This window comes from Urocitellus parryii, chromosome 7 (assembly GCF_045843805.1).
Source record: "Urocitellus parryii isolate mUroPar1 chromosome 7, mUroPar1.hap1, whole genome shotgun sequence".
In the NCBI taxonomy this organism is placed as follows: Eukaryota; Metazoa; Chordata; class Mammalia; order Rodentia; family Sciuridae; genus Urocitellus; species Urocitellus parryii.
In genome coordinates, this window is record NC_135537.1 from 131,960,445 (window position 1) to 131,972,225 (window position 11,781).

At 47.4% G+C, this 11,781-nt stretch overlaps 1 protein-coding gene across 1 annotated transcript; it reads right to left on the reverse strand.

The window, feature by feature from the left end:
* Positions 1-1,281: 1,281 nt before the first annotated feature.
* Alox15 (arachidonate 15-lipoxygenase) lies at positions 1,282-9,956 on the reverse strand. The gene is made up of 14 exons (XM_077800859.1): positions 9,822-9,956; positions 8,147-8,351; positions 7,783-7,864; positions 7,085-7,207; positions 6,825-6,928; positions 6,463-6,623; positions 5,684-5,827; positions 4,426-4,635; positions 3,042-3,128; positions 2,774-2,943; positions 2,483-2,604; positions 1,870-1,970; positions 1,568-1,735; positions 1,282-1,461 (listed from the first exon to the last, which is right to left on the reverse strand). Exons 1-14 carry the CDS (start codon positions 9,954-9,956, stop codon positions 1,282-1,284), a joined length of 1,992 nt encoding a protein of 663 aa, XP_077656985.1.
* Positions 9,957-11,781: the final 1,825 nt, after the last annotated feature.

Genomic DNA, 11,781 nt, shown 5'->3' on the forward strand with positions numbered 1-11,781 from the left:
TATAAGAACAACCTGCAGTATGACCTAAACTGTATTTGCCAATATTCTGCTCTCCTGCCTTTTGCAGATTTTCCTGTACTCTAGCATTAAATTCTCCACCCTCGACCTCTCAACTAATTTTTTTCTAATTCTGTCTTAAGAATCAGGCCAAACTGGGCATGGTGGTGCCCACCTGTAATCCCATCAGCTCAGGAGGCTGAGGCAGGAAGATCTCAAGTTCAAAGCCAGCCTTGGCATCTTAACAAGACCTTGTCTCAGAATACAAAATAAAAAGGGCTGGATATGTAGCTCAGTGGTAAAATGCCCCTGGGTTCAATCTCGGTACCAAAAAAAAAATCAGACCAACTATCATCCATTACTTCTGTAAAATCAAATAGAATCAGGGCAAGAAGCAACTTTGCTTATATTATAAAGGAAACGTTTTTGGTTCGTGTATACTATTAGCTTCTGCTTTTAAATGGATGGTTACAGATTATTATTATATGAAGAAACAAAACTCCCAAGTTTGTTTTTCCTAATTTTACCCACATACAGAATTGAATTTCCTTGAATCCTTGTTGTACTCACTAAGACAATCAATAGATTTTTAGTATTCTTCCCGTGAAGTATGTTAATTTTGAACTTTCCAACTGATAAACTGCAAATAGGTTAGAGAGATGAATCCCTCAGGCTGAAACCTGAGACTAAACCTCTCCAGAGCATCTTCTTAAATTTGACCAGCTTACCTTCACTTATCATTTTCTAAGTGAGTCATAAAATGAAAATCCTCAGTGTCGACATTTTTTTTTTTTTAGAATCTCTGTGTTAATGGTTTGCATTATAGTATGTGTCTGGCTTCAGGACACATGCTAAATCCTATCCAGTAAAAAGAAAAAAAGAAAAAAACATTTTTGATGCTTTATATTCTTTTGGCAATACTTTATTTAAAATAGCTGGGTGTAAGCTCTTTTCTATCATTAGTGTAAAACATCTTTTGCTGTTATTAAAATTTAGGTCCAAAATCAAATTCAATTCATAAAAAGTGTGGTGCAATATATGCTATCACTCTATCATATTCTTGAAATAGTTTGTAAAAGGTGGCTATTATTGGCCCTAGAGGAGATCTGAATGGTAAGCAAAGAAGAGAGGGAGGGAGGAAAAGAGGAAAGAATAGAGGCACCTAGATGACGCATCTAAAATGAAATGTGTTCCAAGGGGCAGAGACAAGGGAAAGGTCACATTTGGGAAGGATGGCTGTGGTTTGGGCGGAGGAGAGCTAAAACAACCAAAAGCTTGGGACACTCATATGGCCACACTATTTTCCACCAGGCTGGGTCGCAGGTACTCATAGGGTATGTTTAGGTTTTCATTCCGGACCTCGATTTCCTTGTCCAGGACAGCCAGCTCCTCCCTGAACCTCTTCAGCACAGCCTTGGGCCCAGGAGTTGAAAAATACTCCTCCTCATGCTGGCCCAGAGGCACCTGGGATGGAGAGGAAAACACAGCTTAGAACCTATGAGCCCCGTTCAGGGCACCACACCTCCCCCTTTGCCTCCTTCCCCAGGCCCTCGGGGCATCTGGTTCTCACCATAACGGGCTGGCGTCTGCCAAGTTGCCAAATGATGGACATCTGGAGAGTAGCCTGATTAACAGTGGGCAGTGTGGCCATCACTGTCTCCATAGTGGCATCCTTGGTAGTTGGTGGGGGCAGCCGCATGGTGCAGGGTGCATTAGGGATCCAAGAGAACCAATCCAACTAAATAGGAGCAGGAATCTAGAATCAAGGCCTGCTAAGCATGAAAACCCTTTGGCTCACCTGTATTCAGCTCCCTCCCCCCACTGAAGGCCACAAATTCCCGGTTGCCCAGGTTAACAGTCAAGGTTAAGTACCTGGCCCAGGTGGATGGAAGAGTGCTGCCCAGTGCAGGTGAAGATGCACATGGTGACAAAGTGGTAAGCCTGGGCCCGAGACTGGAGAGAGATGGGAAACCCTACAAGAAGTGGGGAGAGTTAAAGTTGTGGGGTCAGGCATAGGAGCAGAACTGAGAGAGATAAGGCAAAGAGAGGAGAAAAGGGTGGTAAAGAGGGATGCCAGCAACTCTCAGTGACCTGTGGAAATTGACCTGAGAGCCGGAACGGGGCAGGGGATGGAGGACCTCTGCTGGGAGGATCCCAATCAGTCGGGTGCTGGGGCTGGCTCACAAAGATGTCAACTTCTCAACTGTTCAGCATGCTGGTAGCCACAGTGGGGATATTTATGTCACAGAAATGGGCAAATGCTACCAGGCAGGGCTCTTTTTTCTTTTTTTTTTTTTTTAAGGGCTCTTTTTTCTGGAGAGCCAGTTGATAAACATTTTTTAGCTCTACTCCTACTGTGTCTAGGAGGCTTTTGGATTTTATATGGGTTGGAAATGCTTCTGGAAGATTCTACATAAGAAGAGAGGATTCTGGAGAGGTCTCTTATAACTTTTGTCTTAGTTCTGAGGACAGGAACTCTGATTACCTCGGTCCTGGGCCCCTAACAGCCCAATTTCAGTGATCTCTCGACACCAGTTCTGCAGCTCAGGGTCATCTCTCACAGACACATCTGTCTTATAGTACAGATCCATAATTCCTTCCACATACCTGCCAGACAAGAGGGCAGGGCAAGAAGAGCTGAAGCTCTCAGCTCCTTGTTCACATGGCCAATTCAGGGCATCCAGCTCCCCAACAAAGATACAGCCCTCCTGTTCTCCCAGCCTTCTTCTCCACCCTCACCCTCACCCCACCTGCCCTGCCTCCCTGCTTGCCTTACCGACGGATGATTTCCCAGAGCCGCAGTGCATCTTGAGCATAGTAGGAAGACTTGACTTCCAGGAGCCCTCGGTCAGCTAAGTCGTCAGGGGGACATAATGAGCTATAGGTCAGAAGACCTCCAGCACGCCTCAGCAGATCCAGGTGGCCTCCCCCACCTACGCTCACCACCTGAGGATTGAGGAGAGACAGGCAAGTCAAGCTGTCTGAAGCTACAGCCAGCAAGAAGAGTGAACCCAGAATCTGAATCCCCCCTTCTTTCCCCATACCTGGTCAAAAATTCCACAGTCTGAGACCAGTCCATTCCTGGCCCGAAGGTTAATTTCCATGGTGTATCGCAGGTGAGGAACTATAAGCTAAAAGAAGAAAAGCAGGCAAGGGCAAAGTCAAAAGAGATCTGTAGCAGGACCCTGCAGAAACCAGCATGGAAAGGGGAGGAAAGAACAGGTCTTCAGGAAAAGCACAGACCTGGGGCTCAGTGGCCCCTCAACACCAAGAGTTTGCTACTAATCTGCACTGCCTAACTCCTTCCACAAACCACTGGCTTAGTGCTTTTTGATAACTGAAAGAAATCACTCTCCTTTTCTTCTCATATTCTTTTCATAAGTCTAGGTGAATATTCTTCAAAATTTTTTATTAAAACACCCATAAGAATATTTTTGAGACATTTTTTTCCTAATCTCACATTCATCCAAGAAATGTTAATACTACAAACAGACTGTGTACCTGTTTCTGTGCTATAATATCTATGCTTTATACATGAAGATAATATTTTTTCACACATCCACACACACACACACACACTGATTGTCACACACACCCTTGAGGGGAATAACAGTCCCCTTCGAGAAGGTCTGGTGAGACCTACACCTGCCTCCAGAACCTTCTGATTCCCTCTCCCCTTCTTTCTGTTCTTCAGACAAGTCAAGATCATTCTATGTCAGGGTCCCTGCACAGGCTGTCCCACTAGCCTGGAACACCAAGGGCCCTTGGCCATTTCATTGGCTGGCTTCTTGTTTTCTCACCCTTTATGTCACCTCCTTGAGGGAACCTTTCCTGACATTCAACCTAAACTCACCATCACGCACCCTGTTCTGATTCCCTCTGTCGTACTTGTCACAACCCCTATATTGCAACACAGTCTTTATAGTCTGCCCTCATTGGAGATGAAAATCCCAAAAGATCAGGACATTGTCTGATCCAGTTGTTACCACTGGCATCTAGAATGATTCTTGCACCCAATAACCATTTTGAATGAGTGAATGTGTTGCCCTAATTGCTGGCTTGAGCCCCTTTAACTGGCCTATGTTACTATTTTAGAACTTTTCAAATCTTTTATGTGAAAGTCTTTTATGTTATTTGCATGGTCCCCTATGGATGGAATCTTTAGTTATTAGCCTGCACGTATGAATATCTGCGCTTTACAGATAAAAAAAAACTAATATTTTTTACTCTTCTCCCCAAGAAACATGTTCGTCCCCTTGGGGAGGTGACAAAAGCAATTGAAAATGCAGGACAGGCCCTCTCCCACTCCCTAGCTCTCTTATTTTCCATTGCTGGTTCTCACAAAGCACTGAGATGTCAGAGGTGAGAATGTGCAGTGAGGTGGAAAGAGAAGCAGGCAAGAGAGTCAAGTTGGGAATAAGGTATTACCTTGAAGACAGGATGTACTGATGGAAGGCACCTCATGGTGGCCACAGCAAAGACCTCAGCCATCAAGTGCCCTCTCAGAAGATGAGACTGCAGCTCATGAAGCTGGAATTCAGAGCTACGGACCCAGCATTTGGCCAAGAGCCAGACCACTGGGGGATCCGTGGGCAGGAAAAGGGGTGGCGGAATAGATCCGATCTTTGGCAGTTGGAGCTGGAGCAAAGACAAGGAAAAGTTGAAAGAGGGGCTGAGTGCCAGGTGCCCAACCATTTCCCCTCTCTTGCATGTTACCTGTCCCTTCCTCCTCCACATTTGCCTGTCTTTCTCCATCTTCCCACTCCAGCTACCATTTCTCCCCCCACCACCCTTCTCTTATCCATTCAGAGCAGTGCATTGATGTTGGACAAGCCTCAATGCGCTCAGCCTTCAGCAGAAACCGAGCCTTCTCCAGCCTCCACTTCCCCTTTCAGTTCCCATAGTGTGGACAGGAATCAAACCCTTCATCCCACAGTCTTGTTCAGAAACCTCAGCCTCTCTCTGATCTTCCTACATCACCCCCGCACAGAAGACTGAGTCTCCAGTTCTCAGCTGCCTCCTAGACAATTTGAATGTTTCCCCATTGCCTCAAAATTGACAAGTCAAAACCCTACCCAGGCATTTTTTTCTTCTTTACTGGTATGGACTGACACCCTCTTTTCCTCTCTTTTGGAATCCAGTTGAATCTCCCTCTGCACTCCTATCCATCTTTCCTCTCTGTCTCTATCCCCAGGGGAGTCCTTCGCCTCCCAGAGCTATACCATGAGACCCCAAACCTGGCACTAAACACAACTTCCCCTCTAGTGTGCCCACAACATCTTTCACAACAGCCATCCCCAGCTTCCTTTATCCCTACTCCTTAGCTTGGCTTAGGTTTTATCCTCTCACCTCATATTATTTGCCCACTCCAATCACAGAGAATCTCCTGACTTCTCTACCTCGGCCTCTCTGCCCAACACATCTTGCCCCTGGGGAAAGGTCCTTCCTCTCCTCCCATTTGTCTAAGTCCTGGCCCTCTTGCAGGGATTCCTTTCAGACTGTCTCTGACTTTAGTATTGTCTATATTTCCAATGAGGCTGCAAAACCTTTAAAATCAAAGACTTCACCCATTTCTTCCTTTAAAGACTCCTCCAGTATCTCAGAGAGTGGGTCCTCAGTGAACTTAAATGAGGGGCTGATTTGAGACGGCCAACCAACAAGGAGCAGAAATCCCAAGTCCTCTCACCTGAATGGCCATGGGTAAGAGTTGCCCATCAGGCTGCAGCTTCAGCATGACCAGAGGGGCAGCCAGGTGCTGTTGGTGATTACAGATGACATTGGCCTTGATCCCATCAAGTAGGTAAAAATCAGCTTCAAACAAGGTGCCTTCCTGGGTGGGGGAGAGGGCAAGGGCTTCTCTCAGCATAAGGTGTCTTCTTCCCACCCTGATTCCCCAAATGGAGAAGAAAGAGAAGGAAACTGACTTGTCTTCAACACCTACTTTGTACCAGTAGTGGATTATGTGCATATTATCTCATGAAATTCGTATATATTCTACTTGCATCATTCCCAGTTTTACAGAAAATGAAATAGATAATCAGAGAAGTTGGGTGTTTTGTCTGAGTTCACACAGCTTACAAATAGAAGAGCCAGGATTCAAATCTAAGTCTGCCTGACCCTGTAATCCTATGAATTTTCTCTATCAATTGTCCCAGATTAACAATCCTCTGGCCCTAATTGTTCTGCACACTCCTTGAATCCATAGCACCAAGGCTCAGTCCCATTTCCTCATTTTGACTCAGTCTATCAACCATCCCACCTCATATACCCCACCCTTCACAATTGCACCACTCTCATGTGGGAAGAAAAGCCATGGGGAGCTGTACTTCTCAGGATTGCTCAGGATTTCTGTAAGAGTCCTTCTTGCCAATCAGCCATAAGCCAGGCCCATGGTGAACCCTACTGCAGCACAGTTGATGCTAACACCACTCCCATTTCACTGTTCCATCTCCTTAGGGTTCATACCTTGAGCTCCTTCTGCAACTGAGCCTGCAGTTCCTCCATCCCTGGAGGAAACACTAGGCGTTCAGGAAGCTGAATGGAGCGCCTCAGCAGCATGGGGTTGGCGCCATTGAGAAACTGATACCCAAAGAAGGCATCCTCCTTCCAGGACTGCCGCACTCGCTCTGGGGAATGGCAGTAGAGCATGCTATGAGACCTGAGCTCCTGGTCCTCCTGACCCCCACCAAACCATCCTCATTTGACCCCAGCTTATCAGGGGATCTAAACCTCTGGTCTCCCAACCCTGGTTCTTTCATTAACCCAGACTGGGTGGGATCTAGGTGATAAAAGGTCCTGGGAGAAGTACTGGGGTAGGTGGGACTAACCAGCCAGCTTGCTGTGGCCACACCAAAAAATCCGGTTATAGTCATCCACATCATTCCAGTTACTCAGAATATTCGCAGATCTTTTGACAGCCAGGTCAGCCAGCCTTCAGGGAAGAATAGGGCAAACAGTTAGACACTTATTCGTAGACACAAACACTACAGCCACGGGCACCTATCTTGGACTGGTCAGTCCAGTGCAGTACATAGGCCTATTGGCCTCCACTAGATCAAGATTCTCACCAGGACCCCCTTGGTCTCACCCTACAGCCAGTGAAGCTTCAAAGTCAACTCTCTTGTTTTCCAGAAATCGCTCATCTTCAGGGAGGTCGGATAAACTAGTCCCAGCCACATTCAGGACTAAGCCAGCCTTCCAGTTACCCCACCTGCGGGGGCAGAAATAAAATCAGGCATTGGTATTCCAGAGAATTAACCACTCACCATGAGTCAGGGGATGGGCGACTGTTGGGGTTTTTAGCCCTCATTCCCTCCCAACCTACGACCTGCGGGAGAGATGGGGAGAGCTCTCCCTGACTGGACGAGCCAAGAAAGGAGAGGGTCCCTCATCGGAGGACAATCAGATAGATGCATCAGGGAGACCAGTCAAAGCAGGAGCTGGTTTATTGAGAAAACACACACAGCTAATATAATGTACAGGAGCCAATCAGGATAAAGGCCAGCAGGGTGGGGAGAGTTCATGTGTATACCCATCCTACAGGGTATATGATAATGGGTGACACGAGCTATCCACCAGGGCAGAAGGGTTCTGAGCCTATCCTAGAGGCGATCCGATTTTTTGTCACAACCCATGGTAATGCCTTCTGGCTGATTGCCAGGCATCATCGTAGCCATGTAAGGCCCCAGGACCAGGAATCGGTTAGCAGCCAGCAAGTTAGGTTTCCTCTTTTCTAATGCAACATGCCCCACATGTTACATCATGCCCTACAGGGGACTGACTAACTTGTACAACTTCCTTCTCTCTTCCAGTTCCTCTTCCCTGTGCTTCTTGAAAAGTCCTTGAGAGTCTTCAACAACTGTGCAGCCTGAAAGTAAAGGAGGGCATGGTATGACTTCACTGAGGGCCTGACCCTATCCCTATCTTCTTGATCCTTCTAGCTGGCCCCTACAGCTTCATGTCCCTCTCCTGTCTCCTTGACACCTGTGCCAGTAACCTTCTGTTTTGACAATTCCCAAACAACTCCTGCCCTCCAGGTTCTAGCTTCCACATTTGTGGGCACAAGCGCGCGCGCACACACACACACACACACACACACAGACCTTCAGCCTCTCTTGTGCCTTCTCACACACTTGTCCCTGGTGCTTACCAGTGCCCTCAGCAAGGCTCAAGATGTCGTTGCCCTGCACCCAACGGTAACAAGGGAACCTGTACTCAGGCCCTCCACCTCCAGGGCCCTGCACAGAGATCCAGTTGCAGAACCAGTTGTCATCCTTAATGAGGTGCCTTTTGCGCACTTTCACAAACAGCAGGGACCCCAAGTACTCTGAGACTTCCACCTTGAACTCCTGTTCCTGTAGGCGACAATTCAGCATCCATGCTGAGAGGTTCAGAATCAGTGGGACCCACAGGATGGTGTACTTGGGCTGGGTCTTGCTTTCCCTGGACTGCTTTCCCCGGACTTCAGGGAAAGGGGAGCGAGATAAAGGGAGTCCACATTGAGCAGGGGCCCCCAAGACCCTATTCTGAGATGCCAAATAACTCAACCCACAGTGAGAAGGTGAAGGACGGGAGATGGAAAGGTGCTCTCTTTCCTTACTTACTAATTTCCTCCCTATTTCATTGATTGGGTCAAGCGCTGGCAAGGATCAGGCACTGGGAACCCTGCGCTGCAGGCTGGAGAGCACACTGTTACGCTGGCAGAGGAGCTGGATGCAGCAGTTACAGCGGTGAGACCCCAGCCAAGGCTGAGGGCGGCCAGGCACCCCGCCCCTCCTGGAGGCAGGTTTCCCAGAAAACATTCTATCCAAGCGGAAGCCTGGAGGTGGAGAGGGCTTAGGCAGCTAGGAGTGAGAGCGAGGCAAAGGCAAGGAAAAGGCGTTCCAGCTAGAGTCCACGGAGACAGCAAGCAGAGAAAGGCACCAGCTCCGTGGAACTGGAGCACAGAGCGCCAGACGCGCAAGATCCGATGGTGAGTCTTAAAAGTTAAGCCAATGTTTTGGATTTGGTCCTGAAAACAAGCGGGAGCCATTAAATGTTTTCAGCAGGGGAATTTTGTTTTAAGGTCGGGAATATACTGGGGGCAGAAATTGACTGGCTTCAGAAGGGTTAGAAACAGAGGCGGGGAAGCCAGCTAAGAAGGTGAAGGTAACACAAGGTCAAGGGGATACTGGTGATCAGGGTGAGGCGGTTATCAGAACAGTGATGGGGGAGATGCCCAAGAGACAAAAGACAGGGGAGGGTTAATAGTGGGAAAGAGGGACATCTCCTTTCTACACATTCCACTGAAACATCCTCGGGGCAAGCGTCCGGATCTGAAAGGCTGGGAGACAGATGGATGGATGATGGGAATTTGGGAGTCAGCAGGTGAAAAAAAGTAACAGAAACGGCAAGAACACCGAGTAAATGTCGGGAAATTGAGAGTTCACAGGTCTTGCCTCCTTTCTCCCACCCTTCCCCCATCCCAAGTCCCCAAGATCAGAGATCTAGCACCGGTGGAGAAAATTTGAGAGAGCAGCTTTTAAAAACAGGAAAACAGGACAGACGGCTGCTCCGGTGACCGCAGTGTTTGGTGACAATAGAACTCTATGGAATGAGGGGTGCGGGGGAGCCAAGTCAATTCCAAGGAAGCCAGGAGCGAGGACAGTTATTGAAGCCCTCTAAGAAACCCTATAGGGCGCTGCACGCGGCAGACCCCCTGGAGCCGTAGGCTCGCACGCTCAGCTCGGATAAAGAGGAGGCGGGCTGGGACGCGCCTCGTCCCCGGGACTTGACGCATCTCAGGCCAAGGGCGCAGCCCACCCACCCGACTCCCTGCAGCGCACCTGGTCTCTGGCTGGCCTTAGCAGCACGCCGAGCGCCGCCTCCCCGTGCTGGCCGACCAACCACAGTTGCACCTGGTTAGCGGAGCCCGCGTAGAGAGAGGCACCAGTGGACACGCGGACGCGATAGACACCCATCTTGCTCAAAGCCGCTTAACGGGTTCTGAGAACGAAGAAGGGTGGGAGCATTAAATAACAGAGCCCGAGACCCCGCCCTCTCGGAAGTCGGGTAGTCAGTGGCACGTCTCCAGCGGACCTCGCCAGAATATGATCAGGGGCCCCCAGTTCTATCAGTCTAGAGCTCAGCCCCAGTCCCCAAAAGGCGGGGCCCTATTGGGGGCAGGGGGTACAAACCATTATGTTGATGGCAGGAGGAAGCAGAAGAGGATTTGAGCAGAAAGCCTACAAGAAGGAATCAACACCTAATCCGGGAAAACCCAGTGAGAAGAGTGAGCCCAGGGCGGACTTTGGGGCAAATCCTGACGACTGGGAAGTCCTCCTCCACCTAAACAAACACGAACTCCTTGCAAATTGCTTCTCCCAGGCCATAGGACGCGGTTAAGGTTGCAGTGGAGAGGTAGTGGGCGAGGAGACAAGGTCTTCCGCAGCATTTGAAGGATTTGATCAATTTTTGTACACTTTGCTTTCTTTGTGCTCATTACTTTGGAGCTTAAAAACGACTGCCTTCCTTGTTATCTGCAGATATGAACCTTCTTGATATTCAACACCTATGTTATCCCCATCTGCCCTCCTTCTCCTCATCCCACAGCATTCCTTCCTCATTGCCTGGTCCTCCACATTGGACTGAAGCCATGTGTTCCCCAGAATGCCCCATGCTCTTCTCTCCAAGGACCTACTTCTGTGTATCCCTCCAAACTCTGATTAAACTCCAGTTTTTCAGCAAAGTCTTCCCTGGCAATTCTACCCCTCTCACTGAGCCAGAGCAAATCAACTTTCCCTCTATGACTTTTCCTCTTGTACATATTCCTATTATTGCACACTTCATAATGCATAGTGGTAATTTATATGTCTATATCTCCCACTAATGTGAACTCCTCTTAGGCAGGAACCACATTCTCCACACAATTCAATTTTGTCTCCCCTGGCATTAGCACACTGTCTGGGCTTGAGGATGTCAATGAGCATTTTCTGAAACACACTGAGCTGAAAAAATCAATTATAAATAAATTCTTCCTTTTGGGGACATAAGGTAATCAAATAATTATTAGGCAATGTAAATAACACACAAATATTAAAATAAACTGGTGCCACCATGCCATGGAATACTGCACACCTAGTAACATTAAAGAAGTTGATGGAAATATGTTGGTAACGCATATTTTCTGATTTCATTTACTTTTTGGCAAAAGTACATTCACATGATTCAAAATTCATAATGAACAAAGTGATATTCACTAGGTTCTTCCTCTCTCCTAGTTCCAATCCACCCTGTTCACACTGTTGCTAGTGTCTTCTGTGCACATTCCCAAGCAAATGTATACCTATAATTTTTGTTCTTTTCCTGCATATGGTAGCACATTTTATACACTGTTCTGCATCTTGTTGTTTCCATAGTGCAACGTAAATCAGGAAATCATTTCATATTAGCATTAAAACATTAAAAACTTCCTTGTTATTTGTGAAGGTAGCTACAGTTTTGCTGTGTATACTCTGCCAGTCCCTTATTGGTAGACTTTAAGTTATCAACAATCTTTTGTAACTTTTGTTGTTGTTGAAAGGAATAAATCTGGTGCATACATTATTTCTTTTGTGTAACCATATCTGTAATACAAAATCCTAGAAATAGAGTTTATAAGCCAAAAGCAAGTGTAATTTTGGCAGAAATTGATAAATTTCCTGCCATAGAAAGTTGTACAAATTTACACTTCCACCAGTAGCCAAGATATGAGAATGCCTATGTCAATGGTGTGATAATAACCACTTCTATTGATAGGTAAAAATT